Source organism: Nycticebus coucang, chromosome 9 (genome assembly GCF_027406575.1).
Source record: "Nycticebus coucang isolate mNycCou1 chromosome 9, mNycCou1.pri, whole genome shotgun sequence".
NCBI classification, from domain to species: Eukaryota; Metazoa; Chordata; class Mammalia; order Primates; family Lorisidae; genus Nycticebus; species Nycticebus coucang.
The window spans coordinates 68,536,297-68,564,265 of NC_069788.1; the positions used below are offsets into that span (position 1 = coordinate 68,536,297).

General features: G+C 42.2%; 2 protein-coding genes across 2 annotated transcripts in view; one reads left to right on the forward strand and one right to left on the reverse strand.

The window, feature by feature from the left end:
* Positions 1-20,007, reverse strand: part of SYCP2L (synaptonemal complex protein 2 like) — an 85,432-nt gene extending 65,425 nt beyond the window's left edge. Inside the window, exons 1-9 of the mRNA XM_053603632.1 lie at positions 19,975-20,007; positions 19,421-19,625; positions 16,136-16,402; positions 15,858-16,042; positions 9,159-9,224; positions 6,314-6,451; positions 6,109-6,228; positions 3,143-3,247; positions 2,685-2,709 (exon numbers count right to left, since the gene is read on the reverse strand). Of these exons, the coding sequence (XP_053459607.1) occupies positions 2,685-2,709; positions 3,143-3,247; positions 6,109-6,228; positions 6,314-6,451; positions 9,159-9,224; positions 15,858-16,042; positions 16,136-16,402; positions 19,421-19,625; positions 19,975-20,007 (1,144 nt within the window). The remainder of the gene's footprint in view (positions 1-2,684; positions 2,710-3,142; positions 3,248-6,108; positions 6,229-6,313; positions 6,452-9,158; positions 9,225-15,857; positions 16,043-16,135; positions 16,403-19,420; positions 19,626-19,974) is intronic.
* Positions 20,008-20,317: 310 nt separating this feature from the next.
* Positions 20,318-27,956, forward strand: GCM2 (glial cells missing transcription factor 2). The gene is made up of 5 exons (XM_053601565.1): positions 20,318-20,407; positions 24,987-25,239; positions 25,399-25,511; positions 25,949-26,074; positions 27,030-27,956. Exons 1-5 carry the CDS (start codon positions 20,318-20,320, stop codon positions 27,954-27,956), a joined length of 1,509 nt encoding a protein of 502 aa, XP_053457540.1.
* The last annotated feature ends 13 nt before the right edge of the window (positions 27,957-27,969 follow it).

Consider the following 27,969-nt stretch of genomic DNA (forward strand, 5'->3'; position numbering starts at 1 on the left):
ATTTCCCAGCCTTGTTTCCGTCCCCTATACCTAGCAGGCTGTCGGTTGGCAAAAAATGCCTAGGAAAAATAGTACCCGGGAATGGAGCTGAGAGCAGAGACAGATAGCCACCACCCACTAGTCTCAAGGACAAAAAGATGCGATCACAGAGTCATAGAATTAGCTAAAGCAAGGATTTCTAAGAAAAACTTGATGACAGCTTTCAAAATACAGAGAGGGAAAATGAGCAAGAAAAAGATGCATGTAAAGAGAAAAATCAAAGATGAATAATAGATAATCTTACAAAGGGAGAACAGAAAGTAACTGTGATGGACTTCTTGGTGGCCTCCCCCACATGCTTTCTCCCCTCCCCTGTTATGGAGCAGTCAGGCTGTTTGAGCAGGACTAAAGGGCTCCAGAGGTGAATCCTAATTGGCTTAAACTATAAAGGAAACAGCTCATTCATCTTTTCAGTGATTGGTTAATTTGGGGTATCCGATCAGAACAAAGATAGGGCCATTGTGTGCTACTTGAGAAAGTGAAACTTTCTTCCCCCAGATCTGACAGGAAGGGAAAGCTCTGGTTGCAGACAGGCACCTTAAACCGCCAAGGGAAACCAAGTTCAGAGCAAAGACTAGATTCCAATGAAGGCAAAACTGAAAGAACTGCAGAGAAGTGGAGCAGGGCCACTACCAAACTCTGTGTCTTTGGAAGTTTAAGTTCCTTCAACCAATAAGTCATCTTTATTCTTTAAGCCTGTCTGAGTTAGACATTCTGTTACTCACACCAAAAACACTCTACCCTCAGTGGTTTTCACCTCATTTGAAAAGTAGAGGTGATTCCTTCCCTACCAAGGGGACACTTAGCAACATCAGAAGATATTGTTGCTGTCATGACTCAGAGGTGGGATGCTATTGGCTTCTAGAGAGTAGAGGACAGTGATGACTCCAAACATTCTACTATGCACAAGACAGAACCCACAACAAAGAATTACCCAGCTCAAAACGTCAATATTGCCGAAGCTGATAAAACTCATTATCAAAGAATAAATTGCCCTGAGCTAAAGATTTAGTTTCAAAATAACTCATAAAGAACCATGTATAACCTGGCTTATTGTACCCTCAATGAATCCCCAACAATAAAAAAAAAAAAAGAACCATGTAAAACAAATGTGTGTATGCGCACGCACGCGTGCATGTCTGTTTACTCACAACCCTTAACAGAACACGACAAAACAATTGTAAGCGGAACAGCATGCAAAGCAATAGTGTATAAAACCTAGAATCTTATCCCCGAATGATTAAATGCTCTGACCACAGCCCACCCACCCCACCCTAATAATGCTCTGCGAAATGTTTTATAGCAGATGGAGACAAAGCAGAACAAAGAACGCAAGAATGGGAATGTCATGCTATAAAAGAGTTTAGGAGGAGCGTGGGTGTCTCACGCCTGGAATCCTAGCACTCTGGGAGACCAAGGCCAGCAGATTGCCTGAGCTCAGGAGTTGGAGACCCTGTCTCTAAAAAGAGCCAGGCATTGTGGTGGGCCCTGAGGGCAAGAAGACTAAGAGCCAATAATATTTACAAAGAAACATAACATGGGCCTCAGACTGGGTGCAAGATGATGGAGAAATAAAAACATGTTAAACTTCTCGTCACATATAAAGAAGAAGAAATAAGTAACCATCATTTTGATATTGATAATTAAATTAAGAGTATCAGTAGAAGTAGGATAGAAGCCCTTCAAACCATGAGAGAAGGGCAAACTGGGAAAGAAAACCTGATCCATGCAGCAAAAGCACAAAGCACTCATAAAAATGGAACACGCAAGAAGATGACAAGTCTCCAAATAAACAGGAGTAATTCTGTCAATGATAGAATAACGTAGGAAGGTCAGTGACATCTTTCTCCTTCAGAGAGAGGGACTAGACCTTGGCTCTGTAGAGTCTCAGCATAGCACCCATATAAGAGGGCTGTCAATGGCTACATGTGAAAACCTGTCACTTGCAGAGAGGCCAGCTCTCTTAAAGTTGGCCAGGGTGGGGTACAAGCACAAGCTTTTATTGCTATGAACTGGACTGTGTCCCCCTCAAAACTCAGATTTTGGAGTTTTAACCTCCAAGTGATGGTTTTTCAGATGGGGACTTGGGGAGCTAATGAGGTTGAGAGGAGGTCACAACAGTGGGGTCCTTATAACAGGATTAGCACCCTCAAAAGAGGAGATCCCAGAGAGCTTGCTGGCTTCCTCTACCATGTAAGAACACAGCAAGAAGCCAGGAAGAGAACCATCACCGGAACGCGACCATGCTCACACCCTAATCTCAGACTTCCCAGCCTCCTGGCCAGTGGTTCTCAACCTTCCTAAGGCTGCGACCCTTTAATAAAGTTCCTCATGTTGTGGTGACCTCCCCAACCATAAAATTATTTTCGTTGCTACTTTCAATGAAATGACTGGTTTGAAATGACAAAAGTGGCTTCCCTAGGACCTGAATTAAGTAACCAGATGGTGTCAACTGCAGCTAAGTTAAAGTGTACATCAGGCAAACTGAGACTTTCTTTACACATCACAATCCTGCTTACCGTGGGGAGGGGGTCACCAAATCCCAATACAATATTTAAACTTGCTTTATTTTTACATATCATTTAAATATTTTCTCTGTACTAGAATATTCTACGAATGAAAAATTGATAGCCAGGAAAACTTACCTTTACTACTACTCCTGGAAATTACCTAATAACAAGAAAGAAAAAGTAAAGCTCATATTATTTAAAATAGAATTATAAACTATAACATGAATGCATTAATGCTAATACTCTCTAACAGTAGGGGTTTGTTTTAAATACAGAAAGAATTTTAGAGAAAGCCTATTTGAGCGTCAAGGACTTAATTAAGGTGAGCATATCACCCTCCATAAGGTGAATATATTTGTACGTATAAAAATAAATCACCTCTCATTTTTCCGTAACAAAGAAGATCTCATTTTCCCATAACATCAATTATAGACATTAATGTTTGTTAATATATAATATTCTAACAGTAAAATATGGGAGCCTTTTAACAAAACATACATCTTCTAGAAAACCATGTCTTGTAAATAACTTGAAGATTCCTGCCAATTACCAATGGCATTTGCTTAGGGAAGCATCTTCTCCCCCATCCTTACCAATGCAGTGTCAAAGAAGTCTTCCATGACACTCATCAGCGATGTGTCTGCATCCAGGTCTTCCAAGATCAGAAAGTCTAACATTCTTTCAAACCAGGAAACCATGTGCATGGGAAAAGAAACACAGACGGAACCACATAAGACTGAAGACTATTTCAGTAAAATTTCTCAAGATAATTTTATCATTAGGGCAAAATAATCTCAAAGACCTTTTCCCATTCTATGACATTTCAACAGGGCTGGCTGTGCAGGCTCCCGTTTGTCACACTTGAGGATGAAGCCACACTTCTACAGAGTTGTACTATGTGATAAGTTCTCTAAGATCACCAGAAAACATGCAGACTCGGCCAAGATCAACGCTGGAAAGCCACAGGGAGGAAAGTTTAAAATATGAATGAACCTCTCCAACACAGGGGAAAATCTTGTGATCAAAGAAGCAGCAGAATTTGGAAAAAGCTCCAGAGGTATTCACGGTTATAGTAAACATGCCTTAAGGCCTGCCTATCTTTTGCCAAAAGCCTCCAGCTAATTGGAGATATTTTTCCCTCTGTGGGAATATACATCCAATTTCATATTAACTTACTACAGTTGGTATAATTTAAAATAAACTTGTGTAACTCTCCCTAGAATATACAGTATCTATTCAGAAAGTAAAAGCCATCTTTGAACCATTTTTGCTAAGACTGGTCACTTTTACAAAAAAGAAAAAAATCCTGCATGCGTAGTTAGAAATCATCCGCTGAACATGAAGTTAGGAACATAAGTTTATGAGGAACAACCGTTACAGGAGCAAAGCCTCTCAAAACTTTGTATACTTTGAAGCCAAGAACCCAAGGCACTCCTGCTGAAGACTATAAACACACTAGTAAAGTTTGCAAGCTTGGCTGTACATTAGGAAAGCCTGGGGAGCTCTGGAAACCACCTGCTGAAGTTTAGAATCCATCTCAAGACCCAATAAATCAGAATCACCCAACAGGTGTTTATTAAAGCTCTCCAGGTGAGTGTAATGTACAACAAAGTCTGAGGACCACTATATCAATATGCCAAGTAAGGTTTCCTGTTATCCCAAATCAGGCAAATACTTGTATTAGACTGAACCATCTACTGTCTGAAACACTTTTCTCTGACAGCACAAGGGAAGAAATGTCCCCTGTAAAGTGCAACTCACGGATTAGACTATTTCCTCCCTCCCTCTATCCATGCTCAAAATTTTATGCCCTTAAAGTATATTTTTGTTACCATTCCATCTATCCCCTGAAGTTTATCTCCCTCTCAGCACCCCTAATAAAATTAGTTGGGTATATCCATATACTTGGGAATAGAAGTGCTCACTGAACATATTGATGTACCATGAGCAGACACTGTCTGACAGACACCCCAGCTGTCCCCACAGCTGTGTCACTATCAGAGGCCAGACACAATAGCAACAACTTATTAGAAATATGGGACAGGACAAGTTGCTTAATCCTCCTGGATTTTATAGAACAGAACTAAACCCATTCCTTTCTGCAGGAAATTCTCCTTCTATGGAGTGGACTTCCAAGCACAGTCTGTAATGAGTTTGCAAACTCAACTGTCTTCAGAAGTACAAAGTCTCACATCCCAGTATCTCTGATAACTTCAACCTACTCTCCAGGCTAAAACCCATGTGAAATAACAGCACCTAAATGATGCTTATGAAATTTCTATCACCAACTAGAATTCCAGCGGTGGAATTCACCAACTAGAATTCCAGGAATATAGAAAATCCTATTTGATTCCAAAACTCCAGTAGAGATATGATCTGACACTTTTATACCTTAAGAGGGCATTCTTGAACCTAATTTTAAAAATCAGGGCAGATTGGGGCATATTCCAACACATACTCCCCCAAAAGCAGCTTACGTTTCCAAGGTACCCTTGTCATCCCTGCTCTGTTCCCTTTGGAGTTTTATCTCTGCTTCTTTGCTTATTATCCACATGATAGTGTAGCTAGTGTATCAGGAAGTCAAGTGGGTTAAATGCAAAATGAAATACATACAGTTTGCATAAGCACAGTTTTTAAAATCCCACTTTTTAAAAGCACACTTTTAAAGCCCCAGAGAAGAGTCTGGGAAAGCCTAGAGTTAATCCTTTCTCCTCTAAGGGGAAGCTTCATAATTTAGAGGCATTTGACAGTAAAAAGGGGCAGAGACAGACCTTCTTAGCCCAAGCTCCCCCAAATAAACTTTAGAAACTAGAGCCTAAGGAGTAACCAATGACCTTATCACCAACCAGATCATCTTTCTCCCATCTCCTTACCAAAAAACAAATCATCTCAATGCTTAAAAACCCTGCCATGAAAAGAGGGGAACCGCAGTAACAGATGTTGCCAACAGCTGTTCTACCCCCAGATGAGATTATAAAGGCACATATAATCATACCCCCAGGTTAATTTTACAAAACTGGGGTGACTGATTAAGCAGAAAATTTTTGCTATTCATTTTTTCAGATTCAGCCAAGGTTTACAAAGTAGAAAAAGTGAGATGTTACAAAGGCAAAGGGAAGTGTTTGATTAATTTTTGTAGGTCTACTCTAGTTAATAAAGTCTGTGCAAATAGAACCTATTCTCTACTCATCTTCCCCAAATTCACTAAAATAATGAAAAATATGCTATTACTGCACAGATGTGATTGTCTACAATCACCTACACTACTCATGTGCTCTGTCCAGCATGTATAATACATCTGAAAACATGCTGAATTTTTGATTGGATATAGGCAATAAGAATGGATATCAATTTCTTTTTTGCAGCTTTTGGCCAGGACTGGGTTTGAACCCGCCACCTCCAGTATATGGGGCCTGCGCCCTACTCCTTTGAGTCACACTGCCCAGATACCAATTTCTTTTCAAATTGGATTTCAGAGAAACAGAAAACACTAGGCAACTAATCCACACTAGTTCTTTAAGTTACCCAAGACTATATAAAATTAAAATATGACACTTATCTTTGGGATCAGCCCCTGCTGAATTAACAAAGGCTCGTCTTGTTGGGGGTCATCTTTGAAGAATCGCTGAATACATTTCAGCAACAGTGAAACATACTGAAATTCATTCTTATCCAGTTCCTAGATATTAGACCACACTCAATTAAAAACCTTATAAATAATTATACATTTGAATCTTGGTCGCAAAACCAACCAACCTACTTGCCTTATTTATGGATCTGTTAAGATAACGTAACAGAAGATGATTATATTTTTGAGGAGAGTGCCTCTCTTTCTGTTGAAAATATTCTTTCATTTTCTGAAATTGTTTATCATCAACTGCATCAGTAATAAGTGATTGAAGCTGAAAAGGCAATAGTTCACAAATTACGTTTTCCCCAAAAATATTTACAGTAATATTTCTAATAACATTGTTAACAATACATAGTAATTCAGTATAAAACAATACGGGGTAAATATAGAGATCTCTATCATGAAACACAGTAGCCGGGCGCGGTGGCTCACGCCTGTAATCCCAGCACTGTGGGAGGCTGAGGAGGGAAGAATCGCTTGAGCTCAGGAGTTCGAGACTCGCCTGAGCGACAGTGAGACCCCGACTTGTGAAAAAAATGGAAAAACCCAGCCGGGCGCCGCGGCGAGCGCCTGTAATCCCAGCGGCTTCCGGAGGCTGAGGCAGCGGGGTGCCCGCAGCCCGAGTCTGAGGTTGTGGTGAGCTACCACGCCCACTGCACTCTGCTCAGGGGCATAGGCTGGGACCCTGTCTCAACAACAACAAAAAAAAAATGATTAAAGGTCTGTTGGGCTGTAGACATCTGCAACATTGGTGTCACCTGCCGACTTGTTAGACTTAAAGCACTTCAGGTGATTCTGATCCACATTAAAGTTTGAGAACCATGGACTGAGGAAAATTGCACTGGAATTACAGCTATCAATATGTGAAAAGCCTTAGTAATGTTGGAGATTCTGAAACACTAAAGAATGAAAGCTGATGATCACTCATTATGTGTCATAAAAGACCAGAATAGTAGGAAGAAAACTAATAATTACAGATAATGGAAGTTCATAAACATGCAAATTGACTATAACAAATGAAATTGGTCTTTTTGCCCAGACATTAGCCAAGATGTACTTCTAAAATATACACACTTGAATAACAGATGTTTTCTTAATTATCTACAAAAGATAGGATTTTGAACCTTAGAGAGCTGAGTGGAAAAAAAAAAAAGAATACATAGTTTTTTTAGTCTTTGAGAAAAGCAGTCCAATCATGCTGGCTAAATTACAATACTCAATACCATTTTAATAAGGAGCCATTTCACTGTATACAGCTCAAAAATTCCACTTATTCTGATTTAAACGGGGAAGCAGCACTTCAAATTACTCTATTTAAACAGAAATGTTTCCTTTTTAAAGTTATCACAGAGTGAGCTTCTTTGGGCCAAGTGTGTGTTTTTTTTTTTGTTTGTTTTTTTGTAGAGACAGAGTCTCACTTTATGGCCCTGGGTAGAGTGCCGTGGCATCACACAGCTCACAGCAACCTCCAACTCCTGGGCTTAAGCGATTCTCTTGCCTCAGCCTCCCGAGTAGCTGGGACTACAGGCGCCCACCACAACGCCCAGCTATTTTTTGGTTGCAGTTCAGCTGGGGTCGGGTTTGAACCCGCCGCCCTCGTATATGGGGCCGGCGCCTTACCGACTGAGCCACAGGCGCCGCCCCAAGTGTATTGTTTTCTGCAGATGTTTCTTTTTAATCCTCACCACCACCCTGAGGGGTCAGGCTCTATCTGGGGATAGTAACAGCAAGGATGGGAAAGGTTGCAAACTTATGTGAGATCACTCAGTAGAGATTCACACTCAGCTTCTCTTCTGCTTAAAACTTCACCATATCGGGTGGTGCCTGTGGCTCAAGGGGTAGGGCGCCAGTCCCATATGCCGGAGGTGGCGGGTTCAAACCCAGCCCCGGCCAAATAAACCAAAAAAAAAAAAAAAAAAAAAAAAAAAAAACTTCACCATATCTTCCCCCACACATGGAATTAATCCAAACCTTTGACTTTAGTCTGCAGGGCTCTGCATGCTCTGATCTGTCAACGTTTTCTGACTTCCCTTATGAGTCCTAGAATAAGTCAAGCTCTTTCTCACCCCAGGGCCTTTGCACTGGCTGTTCTAGGCCTATACCGTGTCACCACTTCCACTTACCTGGCTCCCGTTAGATCTAAGCTTAAGTACCACCTTTTCAGGTTGCCTTTCCAGGACCACCTTATCTAGAGTAGATCAAGTGCTTTCTTGCACCCTCAATTATTTTTCTTCACCATATTCTTTTCCCCCCACTACTGTTTAGTAACCCATTTTATTGGCTCTCTGCCAGCATGTAAGCTCCATTAGGGCAGCAATTAGGTGTTTTGTTCGTTACCATGACTCACCTCTATAACAGTGCTGGACACAAGATAGTTTATTGTAGGACACTGGTAAGGTAGAGGAAGGGGTCCCCCTAAATAACAAAGAGGCTCTCTAAAAGAAAATGTTTATTTGGGAGCAGAGCCCTGAAATGGCGATACATATGCCATAATGTAAACTATGCATACATGAAGGAGGTAAAGGCAGACAAAAGTTTTTAAAGGAAAAAATTAGGATTAGATCATTGTTTTGAAATAATTATCTTTGGCTACAAAGATTAATAAAAAGATGATGCCAATCTGAGGAAGAAGTTGGAAGGGCAGATGTCCTTGAAAAAGTATTTTTTTGTGCAAGGTTGAAGTTTTCATAGTCCTTTTTGTTACCAGGTATGAGAACCCTCTTTTCACGGCTTTCCTGGTTCTGTCTGCCAAGGTTTTCTTAACATTAGCAACTTTATTTTGATTTTGATGACTTCAACTTTAACAAAGGTAAAACTGAGTAGGTATGGTGATAAATTGGATGTGGAGATTAGAGAAGGAGTAATATTTCTCTGCTTCTGGTTTAAGCAACAGAAGAACAATTTTGCTAATGGCCCTGGGATACAGAACTAGAAAGAACAAACCTGCACAAAGACTACAGAATAAATGTGATCTTTACCCAGAAAGCATCCTGGGCCTTTCCAATCTCATCATCTTCCTTAGACTGCAAAGGATCTCCATTTTCCTGTGTGCAATAAAAGATTTAAAAGAATTTCAAAGAAATGCATTTTGAATTTTAAAGATAAAAGTTTATACTGTTTTCCCGAATAGAAACTTTAGGTTACTCATTTAATAGGTCTAAGTAAGACAATACCTTTAAAAAAACTTTATTCTTTAGCATGGTCTATGATAATAGAATAAAAGTGATTATCAGGAGGAACAAATATTATTTGAAAAAATGATCATACAAAATAAAAAACGAAAACTCTGTAATGATGACATAAAAGAGAAGAAAAACTTGAATTAATAAACCATTTCAGAATGAGAACTTATAAAGTTAAATAAAAAGTGTTTTTTGGCTGGGTGCCTGTACTCAGTGGTTAGGGTGCCAACCACATGCACCAGGGCTGGTGGCTTCAAACCTATCCCGAGCCTGCTAAAAACAACAACAACAAAAAAGAAAAAAAAAAAAAATAGCCAGCATAGTGGTGGATGCCTATAGTCCCAGCTACTAAGGGAGGCTGAGGCAAGAGACTTCCTTGAGCCCAAGAGCTTGAGGTTGCTATGAGTCATGACACCATGGCAATCTACTGAGGGTGACAAAGTAAGACTTTGTCTCAATTTAAAAAAAAAAAAAAAGTGTTTTGCAGTCACATCATGCCTATAATCCTAGTAGTCTGGGAGGCCAAGGCAGGTGGATTGCTTGAGCTCAGGAATTCCAGACCAGCCTGAGCAAGAGCAAGACTCTGTGTGTAAAAATACCCAGGCATTATGACTAGCACCTATAGTCTCAGCTACTTGGGAGGCAGAGGCAAGAGAATCACTTGAGCCCAAGAGTTTGAGGTTGCTGTGAGCTATGACCCCACAGCATTTTACCAAGGGTAACAAAGGAAGCTCTGTCTAAAAAAAAAAGTGTTTTGGAGGCATACTACCTGAACAAAATATACTACAAAGCTATAATAACCAAAATAGTATGGTATTGGCATAGAAATACACATAAACCAATGGAACAGAGTAGAGAACATGGAAATAAATCCATGTGTTTACAGCCAAATGATTTTTTTTTTTTTTTGAGACAGAGCCTCAAGCTGTCACCCTGGGTAGAGTGCCATGGCATCACAGCTCACAGCAACCTCCAACTCCTGGGCTCAAGCGATTCTCCTGCCTCCACCTCCCAAGTAGCTGGGACTACAGGTGCCTGCCACAATGCCCGGCTATTTTTTGGTTGCAGCCATCATAGTTGTTTGGCGGGCCCGGGCTGGATTCAAACCTGCCAGCTCAGGTGTATGGGGCTGATGCCTTAGCTGCTTGAGCCACAGGCACCAAGCCAGCCAACTGATTTCTTTTTTTTTTTTTTTTTTTTTTTTTTGTGGGTTTTGGCTGGGGCTGGGTTTGAACCCGCCACCTCTGGCATATGGGACCGGCACCCTACCACTTTGAGCCACAGGTGCCACCCTAGCCAAGTGATTTTCAACAAAGGTGCCTAGAACATTCAGCAGTGCTGGGAAAACTGGAAATCTATGCATAAAAATGAAAGTAGCTCTCTATCCTATCTCTAACTGTATACAAAACCAACTCAAATTAGACTAAAGATGTAAATGTATGACCCCAAACTACGAAACCACCTCAAAAAAGAAAAAAAAAAAAAAAGAAATCAAACAAACAAAACCATACAGAAAATGCTTTAAGTCTGGGGCAGGCTTCTGGGGCAGAGATTTTTATGGAGAAAATCTCAAAGGCACAGGCAACAAATAAAAAATATACAAATGGAATTATATCAAATTAAAAAGCTTTGCCACAGCGAAGGAAACAACTGGGCAAAGAAAACAACTGGCTGGGCCCAGAGGCAGGAGGGGGCACTTGACCCTGGAGTTTGAGGTTGCAGAGAGCTATGATTTCACCATTGTAATCCAGCCTGAGTGACAGAGTAAGACCTTGTCTTAAATGTAACTCAAGGGCAAAACCCAAACAATTAAAAAATGGGCAAATGGGCTCAGCACCTATAGCTCAAGCAGCTAGGGCGCCAGCCACATACACAAGAGCTGGCGGGTTTGAATCCAGCCCAGGCCCACCAAACAACAATGACAACTACAACCAAAAAATAGCCAGATGTTGTGGAGGTCACCTGTAATCCCAGCTACTTGGGAGGTGGAGGCAAGAGAATCACTTAAGCCCAAGAGTTTGAGGTTGCTATGAGCTGTGATGCCACAGCACTCTACCCAAGGTGACAGCTTGAGACTCTGTCTCAAAAAAAATAAATAAAATAAAATAAATAAAAAATTAAAAATGGGCAAATGAAGTAAATTGACATCTTTCAAAAGAAGACATACACATGACCACTAGGTATATGAAAAAATGCTCATCATCACTAATCATCAGGGAAATGCAAATCAAAACCATAATGATATTATCTCATCCCAGTTAGGAAAACTATTATCGAAAATACAAAAAAATAAATCCTGGTGAGGATGTGGAAAAACAGGAACTCTTACACACTGTTACTGGGAATGTAAATTAATATAGTCATTATGGAAAACAGTATGGAGGGTCTTCAAAATATTAACAATAGAACCAGCATATGATGCAGCAATCTCACTAACAGGTATATATCTAACCTAAGGCAAGGAAATCTGTCAAAGAGACGTCTATATTACCACAGTCACTGCAGGACTATTCACACAAAATATGGAATTAATCTAAATGCCCATCAACAGATGAATGGTAAAGAAAATGTGGTATATGTACACAATGGAATACTATTCAGCCATAAAAAGAATGAAATCCTGTCATTCAAGACAAGATGAATGAGCCTTGAAGAGATTGTGTTAAGTGAACTCAGACACAGAAAGACATAACACACATTCTCACTCACACATGGAAGCTAAAAAAATTTGATCTCATAAAACAGAAAGTAGAAGAGTAGTTTCTAGAGCAGTGTTTTTCAATCTGTTTTATCTCATGGCACACTTGAACCTATAGTTAAACTTCCGTGGCACAATTAAATTATGTGAATTTTTAAAAAAGTAAAAAAAAAAAAAAAAAAGGAATATACTTACTGTGCTTTGAACTTGTTTCATAAATAATTTGATTAATGTTCTTTAAAAATTTTCAAGGCACACCTAAGATCCTCTCACAGCACAGCCATGTGCCATGGCACACCAGCTGAAAAATCACTGTTCTAGAGGCTAGAAAGGGAAAGGTGGAGACAGCCAGAGGTTGGTTAAAAAAATCATAGCGAATAGGTTCTAGTGTTCTATACCACTGTAGGGTAACTATAGTTAACAATTTATTGTATAGCTTCAAATAGCTGTAAGAGTAGATTGTTAATGTTTCCACAAAGAAAGGACAAAGGTTTGAGGTGATAAGCATGGCATAGTGGCATGCCTTAAGTCCCAGCTAGGAGGAGGCAGAAGAATCACTTGAGCAAGAGTTCAAGGCAAGCCTGGGCAACATAGCAAAACCTAGTCTCTAAAATATGAAAACAATTTTTTTTTTTTCAAACTTTGAGGTTAGGTGCCTAAACCCTTTCCCCTCCTCCCATCCCAGAATAAAAGGCCTACCTGGCCCCACCCCAAGAGTTCCACAGGAAAAACCCTAGCCCACCAAAGCCTTCCCACAACCTGTGGACTCTCTCTCCCCCTACACCCAGTATAAAAACAAGCCCCCAACCACTCTTACTGCAGCCGCCATCGTGCCCAGGCAAGTCTCAGTCCCCTTTCATTAAACTTGGCCTGAACCTCCCTGGTCTCCTCTCTTTCAAGGGGTACACTAATTACCCTAATTTGATCTTTATACTTTGTGTGTATCTATCTATCTATCTATCTGGATATATATTGAGATGTCACCCTGTAGCCCATAAATACATACTTCTTGTGTAGGTTAAAAATAAAAGTAAAGGCCAGGCACAGAGGCTCACACCTGTAATCCTAGCACGCTGGGAGGCCAAGGCGGTAGTTTGAGATCACAGGTTCAAGACTAGCCTGAGCAAAAAGCAAGACCCTGTCTCTACTAAGAACAGGAAGAAAAAAAAAAAACAAAAAACCTGAGGCAAGAGGATGGCTTGAGTCCAAGAGCTGGAGGTTGCTGTGAGCTATGATGCCACAGCCTTCTACCCAGGATGACACCTTGAGACGCTGTCTCAAAAAATAAAATAAAAGTAAAAAATAGTTCAAAAAACCATTGTGTTAGTGGGTAATTGAGAGAAGTGAGACAGAAAGAACATCTAAAGCTAAATTAAAATTGGGTGTTAATTCACAGCACACACTGGCATCAAATAAATACTATGCTGTGGATCTGAAAAGAATTTCTAAATTTTGTCAACAAGTTCTGAATTATTGGGAAATACTTTCTATCCTTGCCTAAAAAAATATTCTCAGGAGCCCTTATGCTAACCATCTCTCCCCTTTTTCTCTATAGACACTGCCCTCTCTCCCCTTCAGTTCAATTCCTATACAGGAAAATCAGAAAATGGGATAGTTTGAGCAGAAAAAAAAAAAAATCATTAGAATATCTAAGACTCAGTTTCCTCATTTTAAAAATATTATTATAACACCTCCATGCAAGGATTGGAGTGAGGATTGACTGAGATATTTGTAATATTCTTAGCATTGTGCTTGGCACATAATGGCTCAGTGAAAGGCAGTTGTCAACAGTAAGAGGGATGGTCGGGAGGATACACTTAGGTCCCCTGCCTTTATCTTAATGTTAAAATGGTTTGTGTACCAAATCTGCCTCCCCATGACTATCCAGTCAGGACTCTAGCCATGACCTGAGAGAGGAAATGAAGCCAGCTGACAGATGAATTTTATAAAGAACAAAAGAGTTCCTAGCCCAGCTGAGTAATATAATCATCTAGCCCTAGCAGACAAACAACAAACTAGAACCCCACCCCATACCAATTAAATCAGAATCTCTCCAGTAAGAGCCTAAGCAGTAGACAGGATTGGTTTTGAGACAGAGTCTTACTTTGTTGCCCTTGGTAGAGTGCCATGGCAGTCATAGCTCACTCAAACTCTTGGGCTCAAGTGATCCTCATGCCTCAGCCTCCCAAGTAGCTGGGACTACAGGCCACCAGCCACAACCCCCAGCTATTTTTAGGGGTCTCACTCTGGCTCAGGCTGGTCTCCAACTCCTGAGCTCAGGCAATCCACTCGCCTGGGTCTACCAGCGTGCTAGGATTACAGGTGTGAGCCACTGTGCCTGGCCCAGTAGAGCATTTCTAAACAGGCTCCTGGTGTGTGCTTGTTTTTTTTTTTTTTTTGGGGGGGGGCATCCTTGGGTGGGCTCAAATCCGATGTTACTAATGCTGTTAATTATATACTTATTTGATGTTCGAGAAACACTGATCTAGGCACTCTATGTGGTTCACAGGTATTTTCAATATTGTGCACTAAATTGAACAAAAAATCTATTAAACAATAGAAAGAAGTCAGATAAGTACATAGGGATGAATCTGATTCAAAAATTGAAATTTTAGAATCCAAACATTTCCTAGAGCAATTATTTAAGGATAACTATTCTTCTAAAAAAAATCCTTAGAATTTATGCTGGAAGCAAGGAAGCAACACTTTTGGATTTTGGGGGGGGGTAGGAATTTAGAAGCAGCTGTCAGTATTTAGGACATTTTTAGAAAAACGAAAAGGCTGGTCAGAATGTATATTTGCCCCAGGTATGTGGTTGTGTCATGTTAAATGGAAAAAGTGGAAATTTGAATATATACCTATGATCATAAATATGTTAAAATAAACATCAAATAAGTATATAATTAAATTTTTTAATAAAAACCCTCATAATACCAAAGTATATGAAGATGATTCATATCTTGAAAACATGATAGTGCTTATAGAAAAACATTTAAGGGAAATTTTGAAAAAGCTAAGTGATTATCCTTTAGGGGTTGGAAAGTGGATGACTTTTTAAAATCTCATATTTTTAATAATTTACTTTTCTATTAAAAAAATTAAACACTCATTAAAAAACGCAAGGAAATACAACAAAATACAATCAGAGGCTGATTTGCTGAAAAGAAAACTGTTTTCCTTTCAATTATTTCTCCTGTTGAATGTTTTTTCCTATAAGCATATATTTCTTGCTATAATTGAAATCAAATAAGCTTTATTTTTACGCAAAGTATCTTAAGCAGAATCACAAATTTAAGCTTTATATTTGTGACACATAAATTTGTTACCCTAGGATGTCTACATTAAAATTTCAAGGATCAAACGTCGACAAGCACAGAAGTGTCCAAAACATTTAGTAGTGGATTTTTACACTCCAGATGTGACCCCTGGTCCACCGTACTGGTTTTACAACACATCACGCTGCATCGCCTCACTTCAACTAATTCAATTAATAAGTATAATACACAAAATATTTTTTTAATCTAGTTTGAGCTAATAAGACCTACGTGAACTTGACCAAAATCCTTAAATGTCGGTGTAGTTTACAATAGTATCGTCATTATTTATAAATATGAAAAATTGGGTGAACTCAAAGACACAAATCCAGATTTTTTTTCCCCTCAGCAGAGTATTCAATGAGTTCTAGTTAAATGAATGCTGAAGCACTTGGGACGGCTTAACGCACTGTGAAGGCGAAAGAAATATGGAGAACCGCCTGGGAAAATACCCAGAAAACTTGCATGAAACTATCTCTTTACTTTCCAATCAAGAATTCTCCGGTTCTCCCTTCTCTTTATTAAGGAGAACCGCAGTTTCCATCCTGCCTCGCTCATCTGGCTGAAAACTGCTAATAGACTCTGAGCAAGCCTAAGCAGGTTGAAGCGCGCAAAGGGCCCTATTCCCCGCGCTGGGTCTCGGAGCAACCACCTCGAGGCGGCAAAGCCTGAGCCCGAGTGACCCCGCACCTTCGCACACCCTTGGACCTGGAAAGGAGGCCCCGCTCCACAGGCGCCCGGGCCCTCCAGGGGTCACTCACCTGCATCCCCAGGCTCCCGGCCAGACACTGGGTCACCGGGCCCCAGGGCGCGCCACGCGGCTGACACGCGGTGGTTCCTCTGAGGTTCCAGTTGCTGGAGACCCAGCCAGCTGAGAGAGCTGCGGAGAAAGCCCCAGTCACCCTCAGCTCTCTCTTTCCAATCTTCCCGAGGCAGTGTAATTGACAGACCCGCCCCTGAAATCTGCCTGCACCACGTGGGAAGAGACACCCGAACCGCAGGTAACTCGCGCAGGCGGGTCTGGCCACCTGGGCGCACGCACCCACACCTTAGGAGAACGCCCTACTCGAAGAATGTGAACAACGTTGTGTAAGCATTCTTTATGTGCCAATTCCAAACTGCTAGGCATCCTCTTTACGGAAATGGTTGAAGTTTCCTCTCAGCCTTAAATAGCCCGAAGAGCTGTTTTCGGTCCTTTGAAGTTAAACTCCTTCCCTTGGGAACCAGACTTGTATCCGACATCAATAAATTCCTGTTATCACAAAAGATGTTTTATTCGTACCTAGGATGGAGGAATAAAAAAGAAAAAAGAAAACACGGTAGATTTCTTACTTTCTGTCGACTTCTTTAAACCTGACAAATATGTGTATCAATGGCTAGGCTGATTCGGGTAGGTAGCCAGATGCCTGAATCTGAACACGGTGGCAAAAATAAGTTGGACTAGAGTTTCTTCAAAAACAAACAACATGACCCCTCCAATTTAAACATTCCTTCTGCAAAAAATCGAACTGTATTATGACTAGACCTGTGAGTATTTTATGGCGTGATGCGTGCAGAAAATATTTGTCTACATAAAAGCAAAACATAACAAGAATCTCTGTTAGCCCAGGATTTGCTGCATCTCCAGTCCATCCAGACCAGTATTTATGTTCTGAGACATACATCATGGAGAAAAGCAAAACAGTATTTATGTCAGAACTCATCCTATTTGTTTTCTGGCAAATACAGGCTTCTTTCCTTTTGAACTAATGGACTATTACAATATTAAATTACTAATCAAGGCAGGGACAGCTGTGAAGATAAAGTATTATGATTCAAGGCAAGTATTAGGGCAGGAAAAAATATGAAAGGATAATAAAAGCAGTATCTGAAATACTACAGTTTAAATGCATTTATTTAGAGGAATATTTAAAAAGTAAATTTTTCTTAACATTAGATAGAAAATATCATAATCAGGCTTTTGGAGAAAAAATCCATCCTTCCAAACTCAGTAGTAGCAATGCCTTCCAATCTTCAGGAAAACTTAAAAATAACACAATAGACAATGCCATTTATTTGCTTATTTACTTAATTTTCATTTTGATTGCCTTCTTTCACTAACGTGCTTTACTCAGACATAATTTTAGGGCAATTTGAAATATAGAATTCTTCTAAAATTAAATATGGCCGAGGCTCCATGACATTTGTTTGGATGCTATAATTCACTTAGGAATTAATTGATTTGCCTTTAACATTAAAAAGTTATATTTATTTATATTTTTGAAGAGTTGGATCTCTGTAGGAACATTCCAAAAGCTAGAGACAAGAACTATTCTAATAATGTTTGCAGTAAGGCCAGAAATTAGTTTCTAGGCATTCTCTGATGTAACTTTATAGGACAATTTTGAAGTTATTTTTAGAACATTTGAAAAGATAAATTATCTTAATCCCTTTAATGAAATATCGATTTATTTTTACATGAACGGTCAACAGATTTTCATTTCATTTTTGAAGACAAAACAACACAGAAAGCAACTGAATTACAGGAGTCGCCGGGACCTTTGGCGGCCAGTTACTAAAATGAAAATCTGTGACTGAAGCTAATGGGTGAAGAGTAGGCACCTAGATCTCAATGCGGATCCGTTTCCACCTAGATCTCAATGCGGATCATTTGAGAGTGATTTTAATCAGGAAACCCTGACAGGGCGGCACCTGTGGCCCAGTGAGTAGGACGCCGGCCCTATATACCGAGGGTGGCAGGTTCGAACCCGAACCTGGCCCCAGCTGAACTGCCAAGAAAGAAAGAAACCCTGACCATGGCTTTCCGCAGAAGAGAACTGGGGTAGGGGTGGGGTTGGGGCGGAAAGAAGCTGGAAATGAACGAATTCCATTGCTAGGACATTTTGCCTTTGGTTGGGAGGAAAAACCCAGGTTAAAGCTAGAGGAGGAAGAAAATGCAAGGAACTACGCAAATCCTGCATTTCTCCCCGAGTTCGCTGGCCCCCTGCCACAGGCGGGTCGCTCGGAAACGTACTTCGCTGTTGGATCGACTTTTCCCAGCAAGCCCGACTGTGCCTTTGACTGCGGCGGTAAAAGGACGTGGAAGATCCTTTCATGATTGTTTCGCACAGGCTGTGGGCTTAAACACACACACACCCCTCACCACCACCACCACCACACACACACACACACACTGCACGCACACTTCCGCACCTCCTGTGAACCGAAAGGACTAATCCTGCAGGAGGCGCTGGCCTGGGCGGCCTCCCAGGCAGGCCCCGCGCGGCTCTAGCGCGGCTCCGCGGTACTAAGATCTAGGGCCGCAGGTGTCCGTGTTTGGAGCTGCGTCAAGATCAGATCCTCCTTCTCTAGGTGCTACACTTCTAGGAGTCGGCTCCTCTTCTCCCGCTAGGGCTGAGAATGGAAGCGTGCCGACTGCAAATCAAGGGCGCAGAGAATAAATTCCAGAAGCCCATCTTTCTTGGCCAACCGGCATTCGGTGGTCAAAAAGCAACTTAAGTCATTTGAGTACATTTCTTTTATTGGCGTCTACAGGTGCGGGTGTGGCCTTGGGTGAGGGGGGTGCTCAAGTAGTAAAGTAGGCTTTGTCCCAACCTTGGGGAGCCCACATCGTCCTGCGCCCCCTCGCCGGGGTTCTCTAGTCCCCTAAAGCCCCCCAAGACTGTAATGGAATAAACATGACTTTGCCGTGATAGTTCCACGACAATATCAATACAGATTTTTTTTTTTTTTTGCAAGAGTTGTGTTTATATGGGTAGCGACTGAGAGTCCCCGAACCTCACTCAATCCCAGTTAAACGGATCGCGGGGGTGAAGGAGGCAGCACAGAGAGCTATGGGTTCTTTGGCACTTCTTTGCTGGGCCACAGAGCTCACTTCGCCGCCACCTTCCTCTACCCCAGGCTTCCACCTACCCCGAGCTCTTTTCGCCCCACTCTCCCGGGCTCTTTCCTGGAGGGGCCAGATCCCTCCACAGCCCCAGGCAGAGTGAGTGCAGCTACACCTGCGAGCGTGCGGGGACTTTGGCGCCCTGTGGGACGTTCCTAACAGCCGAGCGTAGAAGTCCCGACGCGCTCAATTGCTACAGCAGGAGCCGGGAGTGGATCCCAAAGAGGGCCGGCCCCTGAGTAGGAGCGAGCCCGCGGATGGGCAAAGTAGGACGTCGAACGGACAGCGGAGGATCCCACGTCCCCGAGCTCTCCCACGGTCCCCGAGCTCTCCTGGAATTGAGTGGTAGCTTTCAGGGGACTTGGCTGAAAAGCCGGGATCTAATGAGCGCTCTCTGAAACCACAGAGGCCGGGTGTGGGTGGTGGTGGTGGTGGTGAAAAGTCGCTTTAAGCTTAGGTGAGACATTCCAAACCCCAGCTTCTTTTTTTTTTTTTTATTTTGCATAACAAGTTTATTTATTTATTTATTTACTCTAATGCAAACCCCAGCTTCTTAACATCTTGGCTTCAGTTTCCCTTTGCTACAAGGGTTCAGCTTAGCCTCCACCTGCATTCCTGGCTCTGTCCGGGAGAAGACAACGGGTCCCCCAGCATAGGCGCAAGCAGGTGAGGCGAGGAAAGGCGGAGCGGGGAGGAGTGCATATTTTTTTAAACCAGCTGGCAGCTGCCTGACGGCAGTGCTACCATTCCGGCGGAGACCTTTCAGCACCGCAGCTGAGGACAGGGCTCTGCCCGGGTCCCTAAACTACCGTCTCCAGCTTCAAGATATTCTCATTCTCTCTCTCTCTTCCTTAACCGCCGTTCGCAGCTTAAGATTCTCTCTCTCCTCTCTCTCTCAGTTTCTCTCTCTCTCCCACCCTTCCCCACCCCCTTCCTCCCCTCCCCCAGACACACCCAACGATTTTTTTTTTCTTTTCTTCTTTTTTAAGTCATCTGGCGCACCTCTTGTTTCTTCTTCTTTCAGGATCCTGGGCTCAAAGCAAGAAGGCGGCAGCAGATGCCGGCGGACACGGCGCAACCAGCAGACAGCGTGCGCTCCTACGGGATGCAGCTCAGCTGGGACGTCAACGACCCGCAGATGCCTCCAGTGAGTGAGACTCAGTGTGCGCGCCACGCGGGGCGCTGGCCTTCCAAAGAAGGGGAGATGTGTTCAAGTTATTGCTGAGGCTCTGCAGAGAAACCACGTTCACGTTTCTGAGTTTCTGAGGTCCTTCAAACGTTAGATATGTAGAGAATACTATTTTGGGCTCTGCAAGAGGCAGACCTGGGTTTAGAAGTGCGTCCTCTCACAGCCATTTCCTTGCGCTTGTCTGAAAACAGAAAGCCTCGGGAATGTAATCAGGCTCCGCATTCCCAGTATTCTGTTGAAAGCTGGACGCCTTGCTCCTTCATCTGCCTTTAACCAAGGTGGAAATCCGGTGCCTCTCTACTTCTCCATTTACTTGAAATCTCAGCAGATGTTAAAACTCACTGCTTCTTATGCAGCAAAATTGCAAGACAGCACTATAAATTGAATCTGATGGCCAGAATCTAAAATAAATAGCCCGATTTGAGCAATTCATCCCGATGTCCTTGACCACCCATGGAGGGGGGCCCCATAGGAATGCTAATGTTCCATCAGTGCCCAAAGCTTACTGTTTCTCTAATGACAGGGAATTGGTCATTCGTTTAGGGTGAATTTGTTGTGTTTTGCTTTATTTTAATGGAGCAAAATGGTTTGGAGCCAAGTTCAGGGAATCAACTGAGCAGTTACACTGGGTCATAATTAGTTTGGGCCCAAACTAAAGAGTGACTTTAATGTCCTAGTGCATGGGGGTGGGGGTGACCAGCAGCTGCTTCCCAAGCACTTACAAGTGTGGACTTCTGGGGATGTTGTGATACGGAGATGAGATGTGGTGTTTATTCAGTATCTGTTATGTGCCAGATGGGTGTTCAAATAAATAGCAATTTATTAGCCAGATTGTGCAGTCTTTCAAAGAGATCAGCACTTTTGTAGGTGTATACATTTGTAGTAGGAGTTTTTATGTTTGTTGTAAAATCTGTCTACCTTAGAGTCACAAGGTACCATTTGTGCAAAAGTAGACCACAGTACAGCAAGCCCATCTCAACCTTGTGGACTTCTTGTGTTCGTGGCAATTTTCACAGGAAAAAAAAAATCCAATCTTGCCAAAAGAATCACATCCAAATCATGGCTCATCTCTCAAGCATTTTCTAGACTTTTAATGTAAATATGGGTTTTTAGGTGTCTGGTTCTTGAGCAGGGAGTGTGTAATACCTCAGAAGGGACAGGCACTTTGGCACTTAGAGACGTGGAAAAACTGAGCACAGCCCTGCTCTGGTTATCTGAGCTATATGACCTTGGGAGAGTCCTTGAATTTGCCTTAGACTCAGACTATTCGCTTGTCATCAAGTACTAGAAGGAGATAACTATCTGAAATTCTCTTTCAGGTCTATTGTTGGGTTCAGTGTATGTGTGTGTGTGTGTGTATGTAAGATGAGAGAGAGAGTAGAGAGAAAATGCCGTGCACACATGGCATTAGAACAAATGAAACCCAATCCTGGATATCCTCTGTTCTTGTTTTCATTTTAAAATACAGTTTCTGTGACTTCATTCACCTTCAGGGTCACTATCTCAGTAACTGGAGAGAGACATGGGCGCCTAGTGCACACCCATACGGGGAGTGATAAAGAAATACTCTGTCTGGAAAATTGTTGGTTTGGTACTAAAATCCTTAAGCTGAAATGTTCACTTTTAAAACAAAGATATTTGAGCTCAGCACCTGTGGCTCAAGCAGCTAAGGTACCAGCCACATACCTGAGCTGGTGGGTTCGAATCCAACTCTGGCCCACCAAACAGCAATGACAACTGCAACCAAAAAACAGCTGGACATTGTGGCAGATGCCTGTAGTCCCAGCTACTTGGGAGGCGGAGGCAGAAGAATCGCTTGAGCCCAGGAGTTGGAGGTTGCTGTGAGCTGTGATGCTATAGCACTCTATCCAGGGTGACAGCTTGAGGCTCTGTCTCAAGAAAGGAAAAAAAAAAAAAAAGATATTTTCATTTGATATAAGCTTAGAGTTGATAGTACATCATTATATATTTCATTTTCGGCTTACCTTAAGTTGATGTATTAATTTATGTCAATTGTATAGTAATATTTCAGAGAAAAGATAAATAGTACCTGATGGTAGTAATACTGATATTCATCAACAATATCCCTGAGATTCTGGAGGAAAAAAATCATTAATTTAACTAACTACTGTTAGAATATGAAATATTAATCATGTATAAAAGTCCAAATGGTCTGACTGGGAATAGCTAACTTTGCTAATGTTTGATCTAACTTTTCTGGGTGGCAGGACTTACTACTATGAAATCCTCTTCTGAGTTTTTATCACACCAGTAAAACTACCGAGGCCTGGCTGCTACAGACCTCCTATTTAGACACAAGCCTGAGTTAGGCTCCTGCAGGTTATCTATCTAACTCTACCTTACCTGTTAAACAAGAGTAAGAATGCCCATCTTGCAAGGTGCTTGTGAGGATTACAGATATTGCACAATATGGTTTTTCAGACCCTACCATCTCTGTCACAAATACTCATGTCATCATAGCAACCCTATGAAGCCGCCCTAGACAATGCATAGAAAAAGGTACATGGCTGCATTCCAACCAGACTTTCTTTATGGACACTGAAATTTTAATACTACGTAAGTTCCATGCATCACGAACTATAACTTGTCCCTTGATTTCCCCTCCTACCATTTTAAAATGTGAAAACTATTCTTAGCTTGAGACTCTACAAAAACAAACAGCAGGCCTGATTTGACCCAATGACCCCTAGATGACAGAGCACTGCCCTAAAAAGTACCTGGTAAATAATAAGTGCTCAGTAAAGGATTATTTTCCATTAAACTTGCATGCATGTACATAAAAGAGACATTCATTGCTATAGAATGACATTCATGCAGTAGACATTCATATAATGTAGACAAAGACCACCAAATACGAATACACATACTAAGGCAATGCTTGGTGTTTTAGAATTAACTTACTATTTCAGCCATGTGGCTCTTTATTGAGGAAAATGAATGACAATCCCACATTGCTCTGGGGAGCAGTGCCAGTGCCAGGCAGGGTCACCAACACCCCAGAGCTCATGGTTTACCGTTGTGGGTCCATCTTTCATTACATCTTTAAAAGTGCCCTTTAAACTTGGAGAACTAATCTGGAAGAAGGGAGGGAAGCTGTTCTTGCCTCTCTTACATTATTCTGGTGTCACTGCTGACATGAGAGCCAAGAGCTTTAGAAGAAAATGCACTAAAATGGAGACTTTGCCTCCTTTATGTTTACATGGATGGAGCTGGAAAACATTCTTCTTAGCAAAGTATCTCAGGAATGGGAAAAAAAGTATCCAATGTGAAGTATACTACTGTGAAACCAATTTATAATAACTCACACTTGCATATGAAAAATGAAACACAACTTTAGGCTATGATGAAGGAGGGAAGGGGAGGGGGACGGATGGTAGGGGACAGTAGGGGGACCACAACTATGGAGCACATTGCAAGTACAAGTTAGATCTATCATGTGTAGAACACAAATGTCCTAATGCTATAATTGGGTAAATGAGGTGAAAGCTATGCTGATTAGTATGATGTAAGCAGTCCAATTTGTACAAATAATCAACACACTGAAATGGGCATAAATGTATTTATGATCTATGTACGAAAGACTTAATAAAAAAATTATTAAAAAAAGAAAAGAAAATGCACTGGCTTATTTATAAATTAAATTGCATTTCAGTGACAGAGCACTTCTATCACTTTTTTTCCTGACACTGTGATACTTTATTTGAAAATGTTTTCAACATTTAATCACATCAAGAAGTGGTATAACCTAATGGTAAGAAGCACAGGCTCTCGAGTCAGACTGTCAGAGTGTGAATCCTAGGACCAGGTCTTGCTAGCTGTGAGACATTGGGTGAGACAATCTCTCTGACCTCCATGTCCTGTTGTGTAAATTGGGTATAATTGTCTGCATGTGTTGTGGAGGCTAGATGAATTAATCCATGTCCAGCATTTAGAAGATAAGCACTGTTAATTATCAGCCAGTTGTCAAAAAGTAGACATAGAATGGGTGAGTGGGCTTTAGGGATAGCATAGTCTTGGGCTTTGGCAACATTGCTGGATTTAAAAATAACTCCTGGCTCAGCGCCTGTGGCTCAAGCGGCTAAGGCACCAGCCACAACACCTGAACTGGCCGTTGGAATCCAGCCCGAGCTGCCAAACAACGACAGCTGCAACCAAAAAATAGCCAGGCGTTATGGCAGGGGCCTATAGTCCCAGCTATTTGGGAGGCAGAGGCAGGAGAATCGCTCTAGCCCAGGAGTTGGAGGTTGCTAGGACCTGTGATGCCACAGCACTCTACCCATGGTGACAGCTTGAGGCTCTGTCTTTAAAAAACAAAACAAAACAAAACCCAACTCCTTTTTAAATGTGCTTGGAGAAAATTAAAAGCATGATGCATGCTGTTTGGTCTTCATAGAGCTAACCACACTTCCTCTGTAGAGCTGACCGCCTTTCCTCTATAGAGCTAACCACACTTCCTCTGTAGAGCTGACCGCCTTTCCTCTGTAGAGCTGACCGCCCTTCCTCTATTGCTTCCTAGGAGCCAATGTTCTTCGACCACTTCCGGGAGTGGCCGGACGGGTATGTGCGCTTCATCTACAACAGTGAGGAGAAGAAGGCACAGCGCCACCTGAGCGGCTGGGCCATGCGCAACACCAACAACCATAATGGGCACATCCTCAAGAAGTCGTGCCTGGGCGTGGTGGTGTGTGCACGGGCCTGCACCCTGCCCGATGGCTCGCGCCTGCAGCTGCGACCTGCTATCTGCGACAAGGCGCGACTGAAACAGCAGAGTGAGAGCATGCATGGGAGAGTGGTGGGGGAGGGCGGGGTGAAAAGGAGAGGGTGACCTTGGAGTCATGAGTTCTTTATTCCCAACTCATTTCGCCTTTCTCCCTTCAGGAAAGTTTGGGGTTAGGGTTATTAATATTTCTTCCCTCTGAGCTTTGCAGAGAAAGCGTGCCCCAACTGTCATTCTGCTTTGGAGTTAATTCCATGTCGAGGGCATAGTGGATACCCTGTGACCAACTTTTGGCGGCTTGATGGCAATGCAATATTTTTTCAGGTAAGCTAGGTGAGAACACAATTTGTGATAGACACTTTCGTCAGACCACAGAGACCAAACCACCTGTCCTGTGCCATGGGAACTCTGGACCAAACAAAATATAGCTCCAGTGGCCAGGAGTAGGCGCTAGAGCTCCCCAGGACCTACTGGAAGCCTAGCAATTATTTCAGTACTGTGTGCTCTTTCAGGTCCAGAGAGAGCCAACCAATTTAGGGTTATCTAGTTTATTTACTAATGTGAAGGGATTATAGGTAATCTTGTAAAATATTTATTGTTGCTGCTGTTTTATTTGTTCAAGAGTTTTTTTTCTCTGCCAGTTGGAAAGAACAAAACAAAACCAAACACATGAGTTCTTAGGAAAGGCATGATGTATTTTTGGCCAACGCTGCCAACTTCCTTTGGAAGAACAAATGTTATGTTTCGCCTCCTTAATACAGGCCAAGGGAACTCATGATCACCCAAGACCAGAGAGCAAATCAGAGACAGAAGCTAGAAGAAGTGTCATCAAGCGACAGATGGCCTCCTTCTACCAACCCCAGAAAAAGAGAATTCGAGAAGCTGAGGTAACGGGGAGCTGACATCGCATTGTGGTCTGTGTTCATTTTTATCAAAAGACACACGAGTAATTATGTGAAGTATGAATGTCATATATTAACTACAAGGGTTTGGTTTTATGTGAAACTTATATAACTCCAACAGAAAATTATTCAAACAACCTTTGAATAGGGTTTCTAATATCCTCTTCTTCTTAAACAATTTCTACAAGCAATGATATGGCCAGGATATGTGCTGACATCCTCCTCCAAGGGCGATTATCCAACAGTAATAAAGAAAGAAATATGTGCATACCAACAGTGAGTCAGTACATGCCTGAGAGGATCCTCACCTTATTTACACAGGAAAAGATAACAATTTCTTTAGGTAACTTGATCAAGTTTGGCATTTCTACCAAAGCATGTTACACAGGCAAAGAGTTACTGTGATTATAAACAGAAACTGACATTGTTCACCACTTCCTACTTGCCAGGCACTGATCTAAGGGTTTCACACATTTAATGGTTATAGAAACTCTATGAAAAAGTGGCAATAGCCAACGGTTACAATTAATAAAATATTAAGCCCCATGTTTATAATGAAGGATCCAAGGCCCAGAGAGGTTAAGCAATTAGTGAGGGACTGAGTCAGGATTTGAACCCAGGTCTGTGTGGCTTCTGAGTCTCCACTATTCTGAACACAGTTGAGCGAGAACAGGACCATCTGCCTCTCAGACCCATCCTGCCTGGCCATGGTGAACTTGCCTCATTCAGTGGTATGGTATTCATGCCTGAGCCAGCTCAAGCTTAGCAACTCCTGGGCCATGAGTCCAGATCACCTACCTGAGCAGTGCAGTGTTCACAACGCAGAGCTCCTCACCAATTGGAAGTTTGTTTTCACTTGCTTGGGGGGGTATTGTTAGGTGAGGGTGAAGGCATGCACACGATTTACATATCATGTGTCTATATTTGTATCATTTTTTAGGCAGAAGAAGACCAAGGCAGCAGTGTTCATTTCAATATACCTCCCCTGGAACATCCGGAACAGTTTGATATAATTACTGACACCGGCTTCCCTGTTCTAGAACAGCCTTGCCCTTCCTTCCCAATCTCTGATGCTTACGACCTAGCCACTTTTCAAGGAGATAAAATGCTACCCTTTCAGAAATATCCAAACTCAAGAATCTATTTGCCTAGGCCACCTTGCAACTATGAATTGTCAGGCCCTGGTTATATAAATTCGAGCCCCTACTCTACCCTTTGTAAAGAGTCCCCAGGTATCCCTAATGACACAGACTGGCTTCATCTGAATTCACTACAATATAACGTCAGTTCATACAGCAGTTATGAGAGAAACTTTGATTTCACCAGTAAACAACATGACTGGAAACCAGCTTTTGGAATACCTGTCCTTGGGGACAGGTCTGACCATGGACAGCTCCAGGCCATGGCCAATTTCCCTTATTATAATCCAGAGCTTCCCTGCAGGTACCTCACAACTGCCCCACCAGGTGCCCCTGCCCTACAGACAGTGATTACAACCACCACCAAAGTGTCCTACCAGGCCTACCAGCCCCCTGCTCTGAAATACAGTGCCAATGTAGGGGGAGAGGTTAAGAGCCTTTTAGGCTGTAACAGTGCTCCTGAGGACACTCAGATGTCTGTCTGTCCTGAAGCCTTGAGCCCTCCAGCTACAGTCACTAGGGCAGCCTCTCCCTTGGGCCCACTTCCTTTGAAAACTCCAGGAGATTGCCAGGCCATTGGACCCACTTTGGCTTTTCCTCAAGAGTCAGCTTCCTCTAGGACGGATGGAGCAGAGACCTGGGAGGTGTGTCTGTCTGGGCTGGGCCCTGCAATCAGTTACTCAGATAGAGTGGGTCTGATCTTTAGTTGTGACAGTGAGGACTTTTGAAAGACAACTCAGG